Genomic DNA, 24,638 nt, shown 5'->3' on the forward strand with positions numbered 1-24,638 from the left:
TTCTGACTGAAAGTGTAGGAAAGCCGTTTAGATTTTTAAAAAGAGAGCACCACTGTATGCAGTGTCAAACTGATTATCAGATGAGAGTTTTCCATAAGCAGTTGTGAGCAAGGATCACAGCCAATCGTTGTGAAAGCTGGAATGTAATAAAGTAATAAATTAAAATGGGCTGGAGCAGGGATTCTGAAAATAGATTGAAGAAATATGGGGCTACTTTAAATGGCAGCAATATTTAAGAACTGTAGCCCTTTGGGTTACCAATAGTTCACTTAGTGACCAATCAAAGTTATAATGGCACCGAAAAAAGTGACCTGTGATCATTTTTCACACTTCTGACCACTGCAGCATCCCCACAGTCACATGATCAAAATTCAGATGCAACTTTGATGTTGGATTTAGATGATTAGAATGACTTTGCTACTTTGCAAAGGAAGGACCACTTCTTTGACAACTGACTCATATTTATGACGGTTGCAGTGCCACGGGGTTATGTAATTCCCTTTGGCAACCGTCTGTCAAACTAAGTCAGTGGGGAAGCCTGATTCACTTAACAACCATGTTACTAATTTAACAACTGTAGTGATTCACTTAACAGCTGTGGCAAGAAAGGTCGTAAAATGGCCCATTTGACGACATTAACAAATGTCTCACTTAACAATGGAAATTCTGGGCTCAGTTATGGTCGTAACTCAAGGACTTCCTGTATAAATCTGACATAAGACAATCCCATGAATTTGGTCAGAAGTGCAAAGCTTTCGCCAGGAACTGCCTAATATCCCATGAGCCCTTGCAATAGGGCTTTTCCTGCAAGGTTTCCTTATGCCATTAGCTCCTTCTCCATTGCTCAGGTAGACACCAGTAACAACTACAGCAGTCAGTGTGAGAGACCTAGGTTTCTGCTTCTAGAGATGGATGGACCAATCCTGAGAGACACTGGGGGGGAGGGTGTTATTTAGCAAGATCCAAAGATTGATTCATCAATTGATTCATTCGGCAAGACCTTAAAGGTGATCCATCTACAAACATATTGAACAAAGGAGAGATTGTAGCATTAACAAATGAGTCGCTCTTGATAATTGCCCATATTATGCTATCCTGATACGGGGGACAGCACAAATCTTATAAGGAGAGGGATGCACAGAGACCCCGATTATAGATTTTTCACTGAGCTTTTCCACTCCTTCTGGTGGCTCCAACCTAAATTGCCTCAACAGCCTGGTAAAAATGTTGAAGAATTCAGTCTTGGCCAGGAGTTCCCCCAAACAGGCACGAGCTCCTATAGACAAAAAAGAAATGAAGGAAAAATAAATCAGCGATAATCCATTTTCATAATCCATAATCCATTAACTATTTGCTCCCCTTTGCAATGATTGTGTGGGTTTGAGCTGATGGGTGAAGTTCTCCTCTATCAAAATGTCAGGGAAGAATCCACAGCGTTTCTTAAGTGCTGAAAGGCTAGGCTTGGTTAGAGTACAAGTGTTTCTGTGGTTTATCCCAATATACGAACGTAGCCAAAAGGGTAATTTGTGTTTTTAAAAGATCAAATGAATCCAGGAACACAGGTTAATTCACTAACCAAGACAATCACATTATGTTTATACAACAAAGATATTCCTCCTTTTCCTTGCAGAACTGGATCAACTATCGTGACAATTCATTTTTGTTATCACGGTTGACTCGCTACACAGCCCTGCTTGAAACCAGACAACAGTAACAGGAGAGGGGAAGGAAGGCATTGCAATTAAGGGAGCGAACCCCTGAATGCAAGGGTGCTGCCTGGAAGTGTGACACAGACCCAAACCCCAAGATCATTGACTGCAAACATTTGAGGCAGACAAGCCATTTCCAAAATAACGCAAGTGCAACTGATTAGTGAACAAAGAAAAATGGGAGGTTTGGGGACAAAAGAAAAAGTTCTCCTATACCGTTTGCACATGTGTTTTCATCTATACTTCCAACAAAAGGCCACCATCCAATGAGGGAGCAAAGGATTTTAGAAATGAACCACTGGCTTAAAAACTGGTATCGTCAACAGAACTTCAGCTTCCTAGACCAGACATGTCAAACACAAGGCCTGGGGGCCAGATGCAGCCCACAAAGCCATCCTGGAAACAGTGAGGGAGCAGCCCCTGCTGCCTTGGCCCTGGCCCAGGCCAGCCAAGAGCCAATGTACAATTTTGTGGTGGCCATCTTGGCACTTGCCCCAGTGGACCATGCCTTGGCACTTGCCCCGGTCCCACCCCCTTCTGCCAGAGACCCTCAGATCTGTCCCACTCCTGCCCAGGCCCCCATAGGCACCCTTGATGCGAATGATGTAGAACTGGGCATGCCCACCCAGTAGGCCACACCCACTCCATCCATGCCCACCCCGTAGGCTGCACCCACTCTGGCCACACCCACCTGCCCCCCCCCAAGGCAACTGCAATGCTGATGCGGCCCTCAGTGAAATTGAGTTTGACACCCCTGTTCTAGACCATGGTCTGTATTACCTACATGAAGGGCTACTGGCAAAGGATGAACTGAACCTCACAAGAACTGGAAAGAATATATTCAGAAAACGGCTGGCTCATCTTTTCAAAAGAGCTTTAAACTAAAATTGAGGTGGAAGGGGAGCCAATCTTCAAGAACCTAATTCCAAGCAAAAAACCATTAGATAACCAATTACATAAGAAGGTAGGGAGTAAAGAGAAAGAAGAAATTAAAAAAAGAAAAACACAATGAAGTAGAGAGTGATGGAAAGGATGGAAATCCTAGTTACAAAGTAGGAGATATAAGAAACATACCAAAGACCCCAAACGGACTCAAATGCCTACACACTAACGCTCAAAGTTTAGGGAACAAATAGGGAAAACTGGACGTATTAGTTCATGAAGGCAGATGCGATATAGTTGCCATTACTGAAACCTGGCGGGATGAAACTCATGTGCTGATGGAAGGATACAAACTATTCAAAAGAAACAGACCTAAAAAAAGAGGAGGCGGAGTTGTGTTATATATAAAAGATAACTATATTTCTACAGAAATGCACAAAACAAGGATGAAAACCTCCTAGAATCCAAAAGGAGGGGGGGGGATGACATTGCTATAGGAGTATACCACAGGCCATCCAATCAAGCAGAAGAAATAAATGAAATCTTTGCTAATCAATTAACAAATGTATGTAGGAAACATACCACAGTAGTAATGGGAGACTTTAACTACCCTGGTATCGACAGGGTGAAAAACACTGCAGCAAGTGTGAGATCAAACAGATTCCTAACCAATTTAGCTGACAACTTTAGCATCCAAAAGGTGGAGGAGGGAACTAGATGTAAAACTATACTGGACTTAATTCTTACTAATAGACAAGAAGTGATAGAACGAGTTGAAGTTGCCAGAACCTAGGGTGAGAGTGACCATGTCATACTGGAGTTCAATATAATGCAAACACAAGCAATGAACAGTGATGGCAAACCTTTTAGAGACTGAGTGCCCAAAAACCACCCTGCCCCCCGCCTCGGCCCCACTGTGCCCCCCTCTCTGTCCACCCACAGGGCCATTCACCACAGATCGCCCAGGAAGCCTTGCAGTGCCATGGCGGCCGCACCCCGCAGCATCGTCTGCACATGATGGAGTGCAAGGGCGGAGTCTTGCCCTTGCTGCCTTTCTGCCATGTGCTTGGCTGTGCTGCTTTGCGTGGGCCGTGCCTGGGGGAGCCTCTCCTCCGGGCAGGCTGCTTGTGAGGAAGGGGTTGCAGGGAAAGGCGGGGCCGGGACAACGGCGCATGTGCCCACAGAGAGAGCTCCGAGTGCCGCCTCTGGCACGCGTGCCATAGGTTCGCCACCACTGGAATAGAATATAATCCAACCAGAGGCACATTCCTTTCTCACCCCAAAGTAGCATCAAGGGGGAGACAGTTCAAAGAGCAAGTATGCAGTAATAGCGGAAAAGATACTGTTATGGTTCCGGCTAATGAAACACTTCAAAGAACTTCCAGGCATTGATTTTCCTAAAAGTCATTTATTGTTACAAAATGTCGGCACAGGCATAATGGAGGCTTTATGCTAAGATCTAAGTTCTCTTCCTCTGAGCAGTTAAATTATCAGCATGTTCCCTCCCTAAATTAGCTGTCATATATCACATTATCCAATTAGTGTGAAGGTCAAAGGTTTCCTTCCTCTTTCTTTCCCCGGGCTTTGCCCCGACCCCCTTCTGCTCTGTATTAACCCCAAAAATACCAGACAGTTCTGCATATTGTCAAAGCAAGGATATACAATATTTGCAGCATTGAGAGATACATTCTAGCAAAACAGAGAAACAAAGAGACAGCCAGGAGCATCCTCCCCCTCCCCTTCAGGAGAATGGCAGAACCCTTAGCAAGGAATAGAAAGAAATAAAATAAAATTCCCCCCCCCCCAATATAAAATGGGTTCTGACACCTGGTTTGTATAAACAGAGGCACAGAATCAAGACCATGCAAATTATTAGTACCACTTTACAAATCCTTATTAAGACCACATCTGGAATACTGCATCCAGTTTTGGTCACCACCTTACCAAAAAGATGCTGAGACTTTGGAAAAAGTGCAGAGAAGAAGAATTACGATGATGAAGGGCCTGGAGACAAAAGCACATGAGGAAGGGCTGCAGGATTTGAGTTTGGCCAGTCTGGAGAAAAGAAGGACGAGGGGGACACGATAGCAGTATTCCAGTATTTGAGGGGCTGCCCCAAAGAAGAGGGGGTCAACTTATTTTCCAAAGCACCAGAAGGCAAAACAAGAAACAATGGATGGAAACTAATCAAGGAGAGAAGCAACATGGAATTATCCTACCGTGTTTTCCCGAAAGTAAGACCTACCCCGAAAATAAGCCCTAGCTTGATTTTTGGGGTGGGCCTAATATAAGCTCTACCCCCAAAATAAGCCCTAGTTTGGGGCAAGGTGCATGCCTAAAAATCAAGCTAGGGCAAGGTGGGGGGTGGAGCTGTCCCACGTGTCCTTGTACCCACTTACTGTTGCAGCCAGGCTGTCCATGAATTGACACCTGCCTTGCCAGTGTCTTCTTCGTGGTAACTTATACGGTGCCCCTCCGGCCAGCATTTCACCATCAGAGGCCTGCCACTCACTTAAATGGAGTGCGCACATGCACTCGCCAGCTATTTCTGTGACCCAGTTGCAAACCCCTCATGGCCATGCCCCACAGATTGATCCAATATCTAAGGGGCTGCCACAAAGAAGAGGGCGAGTCAGTCTATTCTCCTGAAGGCAGGACAAGAAGCAATGGATGGAAACTAACTAAGGAGAGAAGCAACCTAGAACCTAGTAAAAATTTCCTGACAGTGAGAACAATTAATCAGTAGATTAGCTTGTCTCCAGAAGTTCTGGGTGCTCCAACACTGGGTGTTTTTAAGAATAAATTGAACAACTCTTTGTCTGAAATGGTATAGGATTTCCTACCTGAACAGGGGCTTGGACTAGAAGACCCCCAAGTTGCTTTCCATCTCTGTTATTCTGTTGTGTTGCTGCAGTGTATTTCATTGTATGAACCTAACCTATTGATTAAATCATGTTTCAAACTATCATGAAGATATTTTGACTTTTTGTCTAGGGAAGGACAATCCCATCAAGAATTAAAGATGGTCCAGTCCTGGTAACTTCGGTCTCTGTATTAACCAACCATTCCTTCTTGTTTTGCTTGAGTCTCAGCCTATTTTTCTTATTCAAGCCACACTCAGAGATGACAGTGTGACTTTCACCACATCTTCTAACCCAGTGTTTCTCAACCTGTCTGTGGAATTCTGGGAGTTGAAGTCCACATGCCTTAAAATTGTCAAGGTTGAGAAACACTGTATCTAACCAGATTGAGAGGAGATAAATGATTGATATCGTTGGCTTGTTTATAATGCAGTGTTTTCATGGGGAACGATAGCTCTTTTATGACTTGTGGACTTCAACTCCCAGAATTCCATGCCTTCATATTTCATACAAAATTCGTCTTCCCCTAAAACCTCTTATCTTACTTTACATGATTAGACTGGCTATGATTAGGAATATTATAATCAGCTCAGCATTTCCATTGCAGACTCTCCCTTTTCTTGATTTCGGCTGCCATCTGCTGGTAACTGCTTATAACTACAATTCCCTTTTTCCTCCTACTATAACTCCTTTTTTGTTTTATTTTGTCAACCACTTTATAATGGCTGCACATAAAGCTGGAGGAGATGTAGGAAGAAGACTATCCATTGAGCAAATTCCTGAAAAGAAAGAGAAACTGCCAACTATAGTTACCTTAATTACATCAATGTTTGAAAAACTAGGATCTAGGTTGGCCCATTCCCTGGATTCTAAACTGGATGCTAATTTTTTGTCCTTTGGAAGAAAGATTGAAAAAAAAATTGTACAAGATGGATAATTTTGTAAAACAAATGTCATAAAAGGGGAAACAGAGAAATAAAATTTAAAAAACTAATAAAGATTAGAAATTCTAGAGAATAAATGAGGAATAAGAGATATGGAGCTCGAAAGAGGATTGGATAATTTAGCTTTGATTGAACTTTGGGAGAAGCAGTCTCCCAAAGCTATCCCAGAAATATACACAAATTACATGGTTTAGGCCAAGGGTAGGCAACCTTTATTTATTTATTTATTTATGAGACTTATATACCGCTTTAAGTGCAAGCACTCTCTAAGCGGTGTACACCAGTAAGCAATGTATATATATATATATATATATATATATATATCTATATATATATATATATATATATATATATATATGTAGGTCTTTGGTTGTTCGGGTTTTCTCCCACGTAAAATTGGAAGTGTCTTGGCGACGTTTCGACGAAGTCCCATTCGTCATCTTCAGGCTGGTGCTTTCAGCTTCGTGCCTCGAGCAGCAATTCGTGCTTTCAGCACGAAGCTGAAAGCACCAGCCTGAAGATGACGAATGGGACTTCGTCGAAACGTCGCCAAGACACTTCCAATTTTACGTGGGAGAAAACCCGAACAACCAAAGACCTACATACAAATACCCGCGAAAACCTCAGAAAATATATATATATATATTTACATTGCCCCCAACAATCTGGGTCCTCATTTTACCTACCCCGGAAGGATGGAAGGCTGAGTCAACCTTGAGCCGGTGAGATTTGAACCGCTGACCTGCTGAACACAGTCAGCTAAAGTGGCCTGCAGTACTGCACTCTAACTGCTGCGCCACCTCAGCTCTCCACAAGCAGGGGTCTTCAAACTTGGCCCTTTTATGACTCGTGGACTTCAACTCCCAGAATTCCTGAGCCAGCATGGCTCAGCTTGGAAACCTCTCCCGTTCCCCTCAGCATGGCTGGCTCAGGAATTCTGGGAGTTGAAGTCCACGAGTCATAAAAGGGCCAAGTTTGAAGACCCCTGCTTGTGGACTTCAACTCCCAGAATTCATCAGCCAGGTATGCTGGTTCAGGAATTCTGGGAGTTGAAGTCCACGAGTCATGAAAGAGCCAAGGTTGCCTACCCCTAGTTTAGGTTGTGTCAGATCTCTTAGATTTGCAAAATGACTTTGAAGGGCAAATTGGCAATACATTGAATCAAGATGTTTCAGTACACTTTGTAAGAAAAACAGTAAGAGACCAATAGCAGAAAGAGTATAGGGTTTCCTGCTTGAGCAGGGGGTTCGACTAGATGATCTCCAAGGTCTCTTCCAACTCTGTTATTTTGTTATTCTGTTATTTCAACACAAACTGAAAATTGCTAATGTAAAAATAAGCATTTTAACAAAGATCCCTACCAGAATTTTACATAAAAGAAAAGACTATTCATTTTTGACTGAAACACTGAAAACAAAAAAAGAGAGACGAGATCACTTTTATTTTTCAGCAAAGAAGATTTCAATTGAATGTTTAAAGGACCAGTGAAAATAGAACTACAAGATGCTCAAAAGGAAAATACAGAGAAAATTGATAAACAAATTGACCAAAAAACCCCCCATAGATAATGAAAAAGACAATTTGGAATTGGGTGCTACAAGCACAGATTTTTCAAAAACTATTTACTTAAACTTGGAATGTAAATATCTAATGTGCAAATTCCATAAACAAAAGGGGAAAAAAGGATTTCATTATCTGAAAAACAGTTAAAACAAGATATAATTTCCTTACAAGAAGCATGCATTAGAAATAAAGACATGAAATATTTGATTTGTAAAAACTTGGGAGATGAATTCATTTTGGCAGGATAAAACAAACAACAAACAATGGACTTGTTCTATATGTTAATCCCTAATTAAAACCACAAATACAAATAGCTGATCAGGTTGGAAGATTTATAGAAAGGAAAACAACTACAAGGATTTAAAACTTTGTTTTAACAGAAGCTTTTAACAGAATATTCTGTTAAAACTTTTGTTTTGGGACTTTATGCCCCAAATAAAATTAAAGATATTTTTTAATAAACAACTTATGGAACAAAACCTTTCGTATTAGAATTGCTGCCTGATGGGTGACAGGAACGGTGTTGTCCCTCTGTAATTAAATAGAACATCTGAGAAGAAAATAATCCCACTCAGGGAAAATTATCAAAGACTTTTTTTAATGAATATTTCAACTCTAGTAGATCTATGGACACAAAAATATTAATTCTGTAGATTATACTTATTTTTCAAAAAGATATCAATTGTTCTCACAAATAGATACGATATAGATTTTGAAAAACATGATTAATAGAACTGTGGGGATACTAGACTTTTTCTGATCATAACCTAGAGAACTAGGTTTTTTAAAATTATTACCCAACTTTCAGATGGAGATTAATTGAAATATTTTTACAGAAAGACTGGAAAGTTAAGGACTGTGAAAAGAAATTAACAGATTTTTTTTTAGATTTAATCTAAGTGAGCAGAAGGATATGGGGCCTGATGGGGTGAGAAGCAGTTCCCAGGCCTGCAAGGACCAAGTGGGGGGGGAGAAGATAGGTGGGGGGGTCACTGAGGTCAGTCATAAGGGTGAACAACTGTGGGGGCATTGCAGTAGTCATAACTTTGGAACCAGGTCATAACTAGCACTTGGACAGGCCTATAGGAGATGACCAGGCTCAGCCTGAGGGCAGGGTCAAACACATCATCAGTCTGGAGACCCTACACCTCCAAAAGAAATCTAAATCAAACCCCCCCCCCCGAAGTCTGTAGACTCTTACCTGGTGCCAATTCGCATTGATTGTTAGTAGTTCGGATTCCTGACTATAGGTTGTATGGAATAAACTTTCAATACTTTTGAACTCTCAACTTCCGGTGGATTTTGCGTGCGTGATGGCGGCTACTTTGTAGCCGTCCTCCTGGGTAAGTGTAAGAACCGCTATGAACAGCAGACACCAGCTGTTCAGCGGTTCAAAATCCCCCTCCCGGGCAAAGGGGGGGGGGGTAGAGAGTGTCTGAATAGTGGTAGAGCCTCTTTCGCACCCCCCAAGTTTTTTTTTTGGGGGGGGTGAAAGGAGTGCTCCCACGGAGTTCAGACTTGTCTCCGCTTCCCAGCTGTTTTTGTCCTCAGGGACAAAACGAGCCGCTGCAAACACCTCCGTGCTTAAAGAGAACTGGTGAGTTTTTTTTTTAAATGGACAGAGCTGAGTAGAGGATTTAGTTTTTGCTTTCTTTGACTTATTTGGATTTTAAGTTTTAAGATTTGTTTCTATTTTTATTCTCTCTTTTTATTTTTTTTCTTTGTTGAAAGGGAAAGTAAAATGGCGATCGGCAAAATCCTCGGTGTTTTTTTTTCTGGAAGTTAGAATGCTGACCGGCAGGCTTTTTGGTGTTTGTCTTTCTTTCCTTTCCCTTTCTCTTTTTATTTCCTTATGATTGGAATGGTTGTTTTTGGTATCTCTAAGTATTTTTTTTGGAACGGACTTTTTTTATTTAATTATTTTTTTTTTTTTCTTCTCCCTTTTTTTTTCCTTTGAACTCCCTTTTTTTTTTATTGTAATGACCCTTTTTTGAAGGACTTTTTTTTTGTTTAATTTTTTGTAATTTTTAAGAAGGAGTAAAACTTTTTTTTAATTCTTTTTCTCTTCCTTTTTTTCCCTTTTTTCTTTTTATTATAATGACCTTCTTTGGAGGGAGTTATGAGTTTTGAAGGAATTTTTATAATTTCTTAAGAAGGACTAAAGGTTTTTCTTTAAGATGGCTCCAAAGCGTCCAGGGATTTCTACAGGTTCTAAATCAACAGTTTCACCCTCTTCTGGGGGTCAGCTAATAACTATGAAGGATTTGCAAGACATGATGGGAGATGTTATAATTCAAATTAGGGCAGAAATGAAAAAGATTTTAGAGGAAAACAATAAGATCTTGAGACCAGATTTTGTTTTGGCTTTAGAAGGTGTTGCTTCTGTTCTTGAAAAGGTGAACTCCCATGTGGAAGAGGTAGCTGAAAAAGTGGACATAATGGAGGGGAAAAATGAAAGTATGGAAAAAGAAATGGAAAATGAGATTCTTATGCTTCAATATGGACAAATGGAATATGCCTTAAGAATTAGAGGCCTGGGAGAGTCTTTGCAAGGAGATCTGAAGGAGATGGTTGCAAAGGACTTTGCATTGATTTAGAATAAAGAAAAAGAGGGAATACTTAATGAAATTGAAAAATTATTTAGGGTTAACTCTGTGGTGGCAGCACAGAAGAATCTGCCAAGAGATGTGGTAATTTACTTTGGTAAAAGATCTTTACGCAATGAAATTGTGCAAGCCTATTATAAGAAGAGATTTCAAATTGCCTCACAAGATGTTATAATTTTTAAAGAGATCCCATCTAAAATTTTAAGAAGAAGAAAGGAGTTTGCTTTTTTAGCAAATGAACTTAAAAAGAGAAAAATTTCATTCAGATGGGATGTTCCGATTGGAAGGGTGGTGAATTACCTGGGGACATGTTATAGACTTAATACTGTTTTTCAAGCAAAAGATTTTTATACTTCGGTCCTGGGGGTATGTGCATCGCCATCAATTAAGTTTAAAGCTTTGGAAGAAAAGAATGTAGACTCACAGTTTGAAGAGCCTATATTTATGAAAACTGGAGAATCTTTGTGTGAGAGGCCTCAACAAGTCCAGGTTGAGGAGCAGAAGACAACTTGTGCAGTATATAATCCCAAAGAAAAGCAGCAACAGAAGAAGGTTAAGGAAGTTTCATATTTAGTGGTTTCTGAATCTCTGGGAGATGTTAGACATACAAAGTCTTTGGAGCAATCTTTAAGGGTGGAATTGTTGCCTGAAATGGAAACTGGGAAATCTCAGTCTGAGGGGCATCAACAAGAGAGGAATGGGCAGAGGATAACTTGTACAACTTACAATTGTAAAGATCAATACAAGGAGGAATTTAAGGAACCCTTATTGGCTTCGGAGTCGATGGGAGATTCAGGAATTTTGGAGCAGTCTCCTAAGGCAGAACTTGCAGCATTTCTTACGAGTTTGATACAAGAATGGAGAAGGGAAAAGGAAGAATGGAAGAATGGAGAATGGAAAAAACTGGAATGTGAATAATTAATAATACTAATATAATTGAGATTGATAAGGATGTAGTTTTTTATGGAGGGAATTAGTTATTGGTGAAGATTGAAATGTTTAATGTGTTTATTAACTTTGTTGTTTTAAGTTTTGAACCTTTAATGATAATATTGTTTAAATTTGTGTTGTGAAGGGATTATAATTTGCTTATTTTAGTGAGTGGATTCTAATGTTTTAAATTTTAAAAATTTGTGGTTTTGGAGGGAGTTTATATAGAGTGATGATTGTAGTTAGATTTGTTTAGGATTTAAAAGTGTTTTTAGTTTTTAAATATTATTATTAATATTTTTAAGACAAAATAATTTGTTTAATTAAATGTGCTTAGATTTGTTTAGGACTTATAGGTTTTTTAAGTTTTTGTTTTTTTTTTTTTCTTTTTGGATAGGAGAGAAGATTATGAAGATTGAAGGAAATATGTACTTACTTTAAGTTCTTTAAGAGTATTTAGCTTTAATGGTATAACAAAGATTTGTATGTTTATTTTTTCGTTTTAGGATAAAGAAAGAGGGATAAATTAGATTTTATATTATAGATATAGATATTCAAAGAAAGTAATGTTTAAATTTGTGTTTTTGGAGGGAGCTTATATAGACTGATGATTGTATTTAAATTTGTTTAGGTTTTAAAAGTGTTTTAAGTTTTTTTTTTTTTTTAATTAAGCCTGTACTCAGCTCTGGGAAGTCCAGGGGAGGGTTTGGGAGGTTGGGAAGGGGGGGGGGGTGAGGTAGGGGGGGGTATGGGAAGGGGATTTGTTTTTGTAAAATGTAAAAATTTTCAATAAAAAAAAAAAAAAAAAAAAAAATACTTTTGAACTCTGTCCTGACCTCCTGTTTTTTGTGCTTGACATGGCCACCCTAAATTCAAACGGTCGCGAAGTGACCAAGTTATAAGTCGAGGACCACCATCCCTTCCCACTACAGCCCTCTTCGTAAATTAAGCATCATGTGGCAATCACAATGGCTGTTCTGTGAATTACCTGCTCCGAAGGGAAGAAATGCTTCTTTTTCTACAAAATGTCCTTCCTTGTCCAAGAAATGATTTGGATTGAACTTTTCAGGTGTTTCCCAGTGTTCAGGATCCAAAAGGACAGACCGTAAATCTGGGAAAATGACAGCACCCTGTAAAGAACAAAGTAAACATATTGAAACATCTGGACAAGCCCAGTTATTTCTGTCCATCCCGTTTCTGTTCCTTGTACTATTTAACTTGATATGAGCCGAGGTGGCGCAGCGGTTAGAGTGCAGTACTGCAGGCCACTTTAGCTGACTGTGTTCAGCAGGTCAGCGGTTCAAATCTCACCGGCTCAAGGTTGACTCAGCCTTCCATCCTTCCAGGGTAGGTAAAATGAGGACCCAGATTGTTGGGGGCAATGTAAATATATATATATACATTGCTTACTGGTGTACACCGCTTAGAGAGTGTTTACACTTAAAGCGGTATATAAGTCTCATAAATAAATAAATAAATAAATAAATAAATAAATAAATAAATAAATATACATTTAATTTTGAAGACACTAGCAGATAATAACAGATTTTGGAATTAATGGAACCTGTTCAGATTTATCCCCTTTTTTAGCAGATGCATCTACTAAATCCAGATTCAGTGGAAACAAGTTAAACAGTTTACATTATTATTATGTAACTATGCAGAAGAGATAAATATAAATTTAGCAAATGTAGCTGGTTAATTAAGCATACATTATTGCAACTCTGGATTTTATTGCTGTTGTTGTTCATTTCTATTTTAAATCCAAATCTGTTTTTTTTTTCCGATGTGATTTTCTTTGCCCTTAGAATTACAGTATTTATATCAACATTTAATTTATAATGATATTCATTTAAGTATTTGTACTTGCTTAAGTATATATATTTATTTAATTATATATTTATACCCTTTAACTTTCTTTCTCCGAACTAGGGAAAGATTTTTGAAGCTTTTCATTAAGGCTGATAATATTTTGCTTTTGTTCTGGAGGATAGTAACTTATTCTGCTTTTACCCACTGAAATAAATATTGCAGCAGTATCTCTCTACATGAAGAAGATAAGAGGGGAATCAGAAGAGTCAACAGGCTTGTATAAATATTTATAGAAGTATATATCAAGAAGGTTAGATAAATAGAACTATTAATGTAAGAGAAAATTAATCTGATTGTATATAATACAGATAGGGAAATTTGGAGAGAGGAGTTGCTCGGACATTACCCCTGAATTGTATCTGAAGAGGGATGAGAGGGAAGAAAGGAGAGGAGAGAGAAAAGAGTAAAGGAGGGGAGAAGGAAGTAGGAAGGTTGGAGGAGAAGAGGAGAAGGGGGGAGAAAGGGGAGGAGAGTGGTGAAGGAGAGAGAAGAGGAGAGGAAGCAGAGGGAAGTAGGGAAGAGAAGAAAGGGAGAAAGAAGGTAGAGAAGAAGGAGTGTGGATACGGTGAAAGGGGAAACGGGCGAGCAACACCAAAAGTCATGTGTATGTATTTATTTCCTTTTATTAAAAGTATCTTATATATGAATGTAAAAAGAATGTATGTTAACATCTGATAAATATCACGGTATATGTATGGGGGAGAGTTTGGAAAAATAAAAAATAAAATAAAATAAAAAAGAAGAGTCAACAGGCTGACTTTATCTGATGTTCCCAAAAAGTTAGATCTCTTTTTCATTTTATTATTATTATTATTTGACAAAATAAAGGAGTTGGAAGGGATCTTGGAGGTCTTCTAGTCCATCCCCTTGCTCAGGCAGAAAACCCCATATCATTTCAGACAAATGGTTATCCCAATCTCTTCTTAAAAGCCTCCAGTATTGGAGCACCCACAACTTGTGGAAGCAGGCTGTTCCACTGGTTAATTGTCCTCACTCCTAGGAAGTTTCTCCTTAATTCCAGGTTGCTTATCTCCTTGATTAGTTTCCATCCATTGCTGCCTTCAGGTGCTTTGGAGAATAGGATTGAGCCCCTCTTCTTTGTGGCAGCCCCTTAGATTTCAAGTGGGGTCTTACCAAGGCATTATAAAATGACATTAACAATTATTATTTATTTTATTTAAATCTGCTAAAAAAACAATGTGCCTTCAGTCCTCCATGGCTTTGGATCCAAGCTATCTGAAGAACCACCTCCCCTCAGTGACTCATGATATTGACTCATCTCTAACTGCCTGGATTCATACAATGCACTAAGCCCAAAGTAAATAAATCAGAAAATGGGAGCTCAGTCATAGAGTTCTTGCATAGAAATGGAGCCTATACATGGCAGATCCAGTAATTCAGAAGATCTAAAATCTATACCTTGAGGTTTTGTGCATAGCGCATGGCCATGGGATAGCGGAGCTCTGCTTCCCACCGCCAGTTTTTCCCTGCCAGGGGGACCCTAAATGGGTCTGAAGTTGCCCCAAAGAGGTAACCATGAAGGAGGGTCACTCCATTGATCACAAAACGGCGACAGTCATTTCATTCAATCCGGGGGAAGCCCTCTGACCCGAGAGGAGAAAGGCTAGCTGTACATCAGTGTCTAGCCCACACTACATGCAGCCAAAGTCCAAGAGCACGAACCAGAATGTCGGTGAACAACGTGCTTGGAACTGATGAGAGCATCAATCTTCTCTCTTCTATCTTTTAACCGAATCCTTGGGAAAGACCCCCAAAACAAGAAAACCTCCCCACTCTCTCATAGATGGAAGCAGCAAATTAATACTAAGGGGGAAAGAAATATATTGAAATTAAATTTAAAATACTACAGTCTGGACAAATCTAGAAACTAAAAAAAAAGTGTTAAGACTATACCCTAAAGGGTTTTGATGAAATTATAAAAATATATATAACAATAATAACTTTTTGTCTGAAAAAAACTAGAAAATAAATAACTACTGACACCTAGTGGAGAATCAGAATCAAAGCTAGAAAATAAACAACTACTGACACCTAGTGGAAAATCAGAGCATAGAAAACTAAAAATAATGACTCAGAAACAAAGAATAATCTGTTACCTTGAATTTTAAATAAGACAGCTGGGAACAGAAAGAGCTGGGCCAGCTATAAGATTAAAAAGTGTCTCAAAAAAAATAAAATAAAATCTATACCTTGGGAATGAGAAAACCATTCAGATAAATGTCCTGTACACATTGTCTGGGAAGCCCAAATAGGAAGGCATATTTTTTTCGTATGATCTCATGAATCACAGCATTGGTGTAGGGCAGTTTCTTCTGGTCATTGTAACAGATTGAGAGCGAAGAACCAAAAACTTCATCCACCTCCTTGTGAACTTTATCTGAGAAAAAAGAATTTTATTGCACACTATTCAATTTATTTCCCAAAAGAAATAATAAGAACATTGAGAGATATTAATCCATATAGGACTTGGTAGGATTGCCAGTAAGCGTAACAGCAACCCTGAATATTAACTGACCTATAGTGTAAAATAAAGGATCCAACAATTGAATTGACCCCTGACTTAGAGACAAAACAAGTCTTGGACTTTGGTTCTGTTTCATTTTAGCTTCCTTTGAGATGATAAAGATAGATAGATAATAGAGAGATACAGAGAGATAGATGAGAGATAGATGATAGCTAGCTGGCTGACTGACTAGATAGATGATAGATATAGATAGATAGATGATAGATAGATAGATAGATAGATAGATAGATAGATAGATAGATAGATAGATAGATAGATAGATAGATTAGTAATCATATCTTTTTGTTTCTCTGTTCTAGCCAATCATAACATTTGTTCAATATCTCATAGAATTCTGTTGCCTCCTTGTCTTTTAGTGCTAGCGTAAGTTTATTCATTTAGTCCTTCTCTTCATTAGACAAAACATATCCAGTTCCTGCAGCCAGTCTTTATATGTTTTATAACATGTTTTATACAGTAAAGGAGTATTTTATTACACAAAGTACAATTTTGTCTTGACAATTTAATAGGCTAGGCTAGGCTAGGCTAGGCTAGGCTAGGCTAGGCTAGGCTAGAATAGAATAGAATAGAATAGAATAGAATAGAATAGAATAGAATAGAATAGAATAGAATAGAATAGAATAGAATAGAATAGAATAGAATAGAATAATAACTTTATTGTTGCTTTGAATGTACACTAATTGGCATACATCAAAATGAAATTCCGTTGCATTCAGCTCTCAAAGGGTCACCGCCTCCGATATACACTACATAAATATGCCCCAAAATAAATACAGAATTATACATATGCCCACATATATTATATGACATAGAGAAATATTGTATACATTTAAATCTATGTAACTGTTGTCAGATGATGCAACAATCAGCCTTAAAATTGATGATGACGATATTGAAAAGATGAGTAGCTCCCGCCTTTTAGGATCAACTATCAACACTAAACGAACCAGTGATCAAGTGGCTAAGAAATACGCCACAGATTAGCATTTGGTAAAATAACAATTAAGGCCTTGAGAAGGGATTCAGACGGTGGTATCCTCTGTCTCTACAAAGATCAGAAACATGGAAGCAATATTTTTTCCTGTAACACTTTATGGAAATGAAAGTTAAGCTTTGAGAAAATATTAAAATCGTATTCATGCTTTTGATCGGTGGTGGGATTCAGTCGGTTCGCACCACTTCGGCAGAACCGGTAGCTAATTTTTTTGTGGCCCAGGTCCAGAATGGACTTCTGGAAGTGGCATCCACAACAGTGTGCAATTTGTCTTACCTTGGATATCCAAATTATTTGCCACGAGAAGCATTGCCCATTCCAAGGAGGCATATGTTGTGTCTGTCCCAGCAATAAAGAGGTCAGCAATGCACTGAGCCAAGTTATCTTCATTATAAGTAGAACGGAGATCATCCTTCCTCTACGGTTATTAATAAGAAAAAGGAGATGTCATTTATAGGCATTTTCCTACAGCTAACGAAACTATTCCAAACTAATCTGTTCCCGTACTAGTCTATGAGCCATTTTGCTGAGGAGAATGAGGCAATAGTCAGGCTGTCAGAAGGTCTCAAAGGGTAAATATAAGTAGGACATAATTATTGAATAAATGCTCCAGAGCAGTGTTTCTCAACCTTGGCCCCATAAAGATGGGTGGACTTCAACGCCCAGAATTCCCCAGGAAGAAAAAATGGAGTTGAAGTCCACGCATCTTCAAAGGGCCAAGGTTGAGAAACACTGCTCAAGCTGGCTGAGGAATTCTGGGAATTGAAGTCCACAAGTCTTAAAGTTGTCAAGATTGAGGACCCCTGCTCTAGAGGACACCAGTGGAGAAATAGCAACTGATTCAAAGAAGACCAAACAAAGTTGAAGGAAGTCTACTCAACACAGATAGCCTTCTACCTGTAACTGTTTGTTTAGTGATCATTCAAGGTTGTGACACTGGAAAAAGTAACTTATAACCAGTCCTCGTGCTTATGACCGTCATAGCATCCCCATGGTCACATGATCAAAATTCAAGTGCTTGACAACTGGCATGTATTGAAAAATGGTTTCAGTGTCCTGGGGTCCAAGCTCAGAGAGCACCAAAGACCCCTCTTTTATGTCATTGCAAAGACCATCTTCACAGACTCATTTTCAATCCCTTTTTAAATGGGATTTTCTAGTTCTACACCCATTGCACATCAAGTTATTAATTTCACTGAAATTGTCTACCAAGGTCCTAAGGCAGTGGTTCTCAACCTGTGGGTCGGGACCCCATTTGGGGTCGAACGAACATTTCACGGGGGTCACCAAACCACGCTGTCCGCCATTTTTTCCCTTTTCCCTAGCTGTCCTACTCCCTCTTATTGGTGGCCACACCCATTTGGGGGTCACCACGACATGGGGAACTGTATTATGGGGTCACGGCATTAGAAAGGTTGAGAACCACTGTCCTAAGGTCTCTTTTGTCCTCAGTTCCAAATAATTCAGATGACACTCATACCTATGAGTAGGGAGGAGGTGTTCCAACATGCTTGTTTTCCCCTTTTAATGACCCTGTAATCCCTTGCATTCCCTAATTGGGAAAAGCTACCTTAACTGCTCTTTCTTAGAACTTTTTGGATCATTAGTTTTGTGTATTGATTGATGGAACTTTCTCTCTTTTTTTTTTTACTTTCTCCCTAAGTAAAGGGTGAGGGTAGAAACAGTGTCCCCTGGTGGATATTTTTGCAATTTCTTCCCTTTGTTTTCCTGCCACATTATTTCTTTTTGCTACACTATCTCTGTTGATATAGCTGTGGTGTTTGGCTCAATGCCAAGACACTTGGCTGACTGCCCAGACATCTCTACTTTGTTTGAAGATTACTAAGAGAGACTGCTCTCTATTTTATGTTTTTGTTTTTCTGTCCTTGCTTGGTGTTTTGGTGTTTGATTCCCTTTTTGGATTGATTTTATTCTCTTTAAAATAAGGGAACTATAGAAGTTTTTTTTTCTTTTTATGTCTACATGGGATTATAAATCACATATTCTTTTTTTCTTTTTTGTCTTTTTTGTTCTTCTTTTGTATTTGTTACTCTTTTTATGTCAGCCCTGTTGTGTGGATATAAACATATTTTTTTTATTTTTCTATTTGCTTCCTTCTTTTTTCTTTTTCTTTTTCTTTCTTCCTTTTTTATTTTTGCCCAGAGATCTGCTATCCCTTTTTATATTATTTCCTACTTTTTGATGTTACTACTGCTGGATATTTTTAATTTTGCTTTTATTTTTTTTATTTTTTTTTCTGAGGGTTCCAGATTACATATATATACTGCTCAAAAAAATAAAGGGAACACAAACGTATAGAATCCTATATGTTTGTGTTCCCTTTATTTTTGTAAGCAGTATATTTTTGGGTTTTTTTTTTCCTCTCCTCTCTTTTGAGCTTTTTGGTGGATTATAATTGGCCATCGGGCCCTACCTTGGATTACAATTAATTGGGCCATCAGGCTTGATGTTGGATTATAAATAAATACAACAAATACAACAACTAAAATGAGTGTTTCAAATTTGGCGAAAGGGGCGAGGAAGGGATCCTCTGCTCCCGCATCAACCTCAATTAGTCCAGCACTTCAAAAATTGATTACAACTTTTTTACAGCTCGACACGCAGCAGAAGGATACGCAAGCCATTCTCCAGGCAATTATGGATTCTAAAATGGAAATTAAAAAGGATTTTGAAGACTCTAAAATGGAAATAGAAAAGGATCTCGAAGACTTGAAAAATGATTTGCTTAAGATGGATCAAAAAATGGAATCCTTTCAACAGGCAATGTCAGACACTCAACAACGAATGCAAAATATTGAAGACAAGTCAGTGGTGGTAGAGCAGAAATTAGAGGCTCTCCAAGATAAAAACCAGAGATTGGCACAATCCAACGCAGAGCTGGAAGAAAGCATGGCAATGATGGAGCTAGAACGCACATCATACTTTCTAAGATTCCAAAACATGATAGAAGAGTGATGAGAACTTATTACTATTGATGACTGAATTATTGGCGGACTTGCTTGGAATGGAAATGGATCAAATTAAAAGAGAAGTTGATCAAGTCTATAGAGTGAATTCAAACTATGCAAGAAGAAATAGAGTGCCCAGGGAAGTTCATGTTAGATTTAGCAAAAGAGCACTTCGGGATGAGATCCTGAGACTAGTGAGGGACCAACCTCTGAAATATAAAGATAAAGATTTGGTAGTTCTCAAACAGATCCCAAGAAGAATTAGAGAAACTCGAAGAGAATACCAATTCTTAACGAGGAAATTGATCAGTAAAGGAGTGGACTTCAGATGGTTGGTCTCGGAAGGATTATTAATTTTTTGGGACACAAAAAGATATAGATTGAACACCCCACAACAAGCAGAGGATTTCTTTAATAATCATAGAGACTTCTTGGAGAGAGGTGAGGCGGAACCCAAGAAACCAGAGGAAACGACTGCAGGAACACTGAAACAAACAGAGGAAGATGCGCCTACAAAGACTCAACCAGAGGAAGATGTGAGGCCTAAAGATCAGAGACAGATAAGCTCTCTTAGAAAATTGAGATCTCGACACAATTGAAACTATGGAGGAAATTGGAATTCTTTCAATAAATATAAATGGTCTTAACTCCCCATCAAAAAGGAGTAAAATATTTCATAGGCTACAAAAGTTAAAAATGGATATAATTTGTCTCCAGGAGACACACATTAAGTTACAACATTTTAGAATATTTGAACAATTAAAACTTGGCAAACTTTATTTTTCCCTGGCATCACAAAAGAAAAGAGGGATAGCTCTAGATATAAAAGAAAAGATGAATCCAAAACAAATTTATGCTGATGAAGAGGGGAAAATACTGATGGTTGAGATTACATGGAATCAAAAACAAAGATTGATGGTTGCAATATATGCTCCCAATGAGAAACAAGATCAAGTCTCTCAGCAGTTATATGATAAACTTGTGGACTTAAACTACTATAGCTTGTGTATACTTGGAGACTTTAACACAATTGTTGATCCAATACGAGACTATAAAAGTCACAAACAGGGGGAAAAAGGAAGTAATGTCTTACCTAAATCCTTTCTAAGAATGAAAGATGAACTCTGTATACAGGACATTTGGAGAGAGATGCACCCGGAAAAAGCATAATACACCTTTTATTTTAACAGACATGAATCGTGGTCAAGAATTGACATGATATGGACTTCTTTGGATTTAAAGGCCATGATACAAGAAATTGAAATAGAATCTAACATTTGGGCAGACCATAATTCAATGAAAATGACCTGGAAAGGACAAGAAAAGACCAAGATGGTCCTTGAATGAATCAATATTGAAAGAAAAGGAGTTTTTACAATTTGCAATAAAAGAAATGGAATTCTTTTTTTAAAATCAATAAAAAAGAAGAAACCTCTATTCAAATTGTATGGGACATGGCAAAAGCATATTTTAGAGGTTTGGCCATAACTTATCTTGCTAAAAAGAATAAGGAAAAGAAACTTGTTCAACATAGATTGAAAGAACAACTCAGTATGTTGGAAGCTGAATTACAATCAGACCCTCAAAAGAAAAAGTTGAAAATACAAATGGAACTATTAAAACATAAGTTAAACTTACTTAAGGCAAATACAATGGCACAACAGATTAAAAGGTCCAAACAGAACTTTTTTGAAAATGCCAATAAACCTGAGAGATGGCTTGCATATGGATTAAAAAAAGAAAGAGAAAAAAGATTAATAAGTAAGCTATGGGATACAGACGGTGACCTACAATGTCACAATGACTTAATGAAAAAAATTACGAAGGAGTATTATGAGACACTGTATAAGGAGGAGACGGTTTCTAAAGATGTAATTCAGGCTTATTTAAAAGAAGCAAATCTCCCAAAGGTTCCTGAGAATATGCGTCAGAGGCTAAACGAGAATGTTTCAATGATGGAGATTACAGAGGCAATAGAAAAGCAAAAGAAAGATAAAACACCAGGACCTGATGGTCTTCCTGATGAATTTTACATAGCGTTACAAGATACTATAACTCCAACCTTGAAAGACTTATGTAATGAAGTGTTTATACATACAAAAATACCGGACTCGTGGACTGAAGCTAACATTTCTTTGATACCTAAAGAAGATACTGATCATACACTAATTAAAAATTACAGACCAATATTGTTACTAAATGTGGATTACAAAATCTTTGCTGAAATAATGGCAGAAAGAATGAAAAATTTATTGAATGAATTTATACACCCAAACCAAAATGTTTTCCTACCAAAAAGACAGATAAAGAACAATTTAAGGATTATTTTAAATGTTTTGAAGTACTATGAAATTCATCCAGGGAACCAGATGGCACTTATATTCCTTGATGCACAAAAAGCCTTTGACAACTTAAATTGGCAATTTATGTTTCAACAACTTCAAGAAATGAACTTTGGTGAAAATTTTAACAAAGCAATTCAAGCAATTTATAAGAAACAAACAGCAAGAATACTTTTAAATAGAGATTATACAGATGGATTTGAGATTTAAAAAGGCACTAGACAGGGATGCCCGTTGTCTCCTCTGTTGTTTATTCTTACATTAGAGGTTCTGGCAAGAAATATCAGACAAGATACAGAAATTAAAGGTCTGGAGATTAAGACCAGAAATATAAACTACAAGCCTTTGCGGATGACTTGGTCTTCATTCTAGAGGAGCCATTGCAAACAGCTGATAAACTTCTGCAGAAAATTGAGAAATTTGGAGAAGTGGCTGGTCTGAAAATAAACAGGGAAAAGACTAAAGTAATAAAAAAAATCTAACAGACAAACAGAAAACTCAACTCGCTAAAATGACAAATCTTCAAATAGTTAAAAAAGTTAAATATTTGGGTATTTATTTAACGGTGAAATATACTACACTAAAAGAAGATAATTATGAGAGATTAATGAAACAAATAAAAATAGACTTGGAAAGATGGGGAAATCTTCAATTATCACTTTTAGGAAGAATAGCGACGGTTAAGATGATCATTTTACCAAAGCTAATTTTCTTATTTCAAACAGTGCCTATTAAACTTACTAAGAATTTTTTTGATGATTTAAATGCAATGATTCTAAGATTTATATGGCAAAAAAAGAAAGCAAGAATCAAATGTAAATTGTTACAAGAATTTAAGGATAGAAGAGGCTTTGGACTTCCAGATTGGAGACTTTACTATCAAGTGGCTATTTTGCTTTGGCTTAAAGAATGGATTGTATTGAGAAATAAAAGATTGCTTTACTTAGAGGGACATGACCTTCAGCTAGCTTGGCATGCTTTTATATGGTACGAGAAGTCTAAAGCACATAAGTACTTTCAAAATCATGCAATAAGAAACGTACTACTTTCAGAATGGGAGAAAATTAAACATAAAATATACATGAAAATACCTGAGTGGCTTTCAACAATGGAAGCATTTGCTTATCCAAATCTGATTAACTATGACAAACGGTTAGTTATAAAGACATTTTAGACAAAGAGGGAAAACTTAAGGACAGGCAAACTTTACAAGTACAAGGTATTGACTTGACATGGTGGTCCTACTTGCAAATTCAAACAAGATACGAAAAAGATATAAAATCAACAGGTTTTTTACAAAGAACAGACCTCATTTGATAAAATTTTGTTAAAAACAGATGAGAATTTGATTAGAAAACTCTATAAATTTCTTTTAAACTGGAAGATGGAAGAAGAACAAGTGAAAGAAATAATGATAGTATGGGCAAAGAACTTTGGATATTCTATAGATTTGGAAGATTGGCAAAAACTTTGGGATAAAAATATTAAGCTTACAAAAGCGGTAGCATATAAAGAAAACTTATATAAGATGTTTTATAGATGGCATATGATACCAGTTTGCTTAGCGAAAATGTTTAAAAATGTTTCAGATATCTGCTGGAAATGTAAACAACAGCCAGGCACTTATTACCATGCCTGGTGGACATGCCCTATCGCTAAGAAATATTGGTCTAAGATCCATAGATGGTTGGAAAAGAAGATGAAACTACAGATAGAATTTAAACCAGAATTGTTTTTGTTAGGAATATTAAGACCTAATTATGGCAAAGAGAATGACTACTTGATATTGCATGTTTTAACTGCTGCAAGGATAGTATTTGCCCAATTTTGGAAAAATGAGAATTTACCATCTGACCAGATTATTATTACCAAAATTTTAAAGTGTGCAGAAATGGATAGACTAACATTATAAATGAAAGAAAAAGATGATTCAATTTATTTTAGAACTTGGGAAAAATTTTATCAGTGGTTAGAGACACGTTAGAACTTGAAGGATTCAATATTTTAGAATAGCTGACTGATTTTTAATCCAGTTCTAACTAACATTTTGATGATATGATTACTTTTCCTGATTTACTGATTTTCATTTGTTACTTTTGATTGTTAGGATTTTTTTGAGATTTTATTAGTAGTGTTTACTTAATAGATCAACATATTTGTTTACTAATTGTTTTTAATATGTTACAGTCTAAGCTTTGTTAAAAATGGTTGAATATGATATTTACTCATTATTACAATCCGGATGGTTGCTTGTTTGTTGAAATATGTGATTGTGCCTATCCTTATTTTATCCTAATTCCTTATTTCCTCCCCCTCCCCCTTTCCTTCTACCCCTCCCTTTACCATACCTGTATTGTTCCTATTTTTCCTCTCTTATATAAACTTAATAAAATTTTGATTAAAAAAAAAAGCTATGGCAAA

At 37.6% G+C, this 24,638-nt stretch overlaps 1 protein-coding gene across 2 annotated transcripts in view; it reads right to left on the reverse strand.

Moving 5' to 3' along the window:
* Nucleotides 1–994: 994 nt before the first annotated feature.
* The window catches only part of LOC120309697 (cytochrome P450 2J2-like), a 38,102-nt gene continuing 14,458 nt past the window's right edge, over nt 995–24,638 (reverse strand). For both annotated transcript variants that reach the window (XM_039347201.1, XM_039347200.1), the window contains exons 6-9: nt 17,183–17,324; nt 15,578–15,765; nt 12,484–12,625; nt 995–1,276 (exon numbers count right to left, since the gene is read on the reverse strand). In XM_039347201.1, the coding sequence (XP_039203135.1) occupies nt 1,086–1,276; nt 12,484–12,625; nt 15,578–15,765; nt 17,183–17,324 (663 nt within the window). In that variant the 3' untranslated portion in view covers nt 995–1,085. The remainder of the gene's footprint in view (nt 1,277–12,483; nt 12,626–15,577; nt 15,766–17,182; nt 17,325–24,638) is intronic.

This window comes from Crotalus tigris, unplaced genomic scaffold, assembly GCF_016545835.1.
Source record: "Crotalus tigris isolate CLP2741 ecotype Arizona unplaced genomic scaffold, ASM1654583v1 scf7180000018055.714482, whole genome shotgun sequence".
NCBI classification, from domain to species: Eukaryota; Metazoa; Chordata; class Lepidosauria; order Squamata; family Viperidae; genus Crotalus; species Crotalus tigris.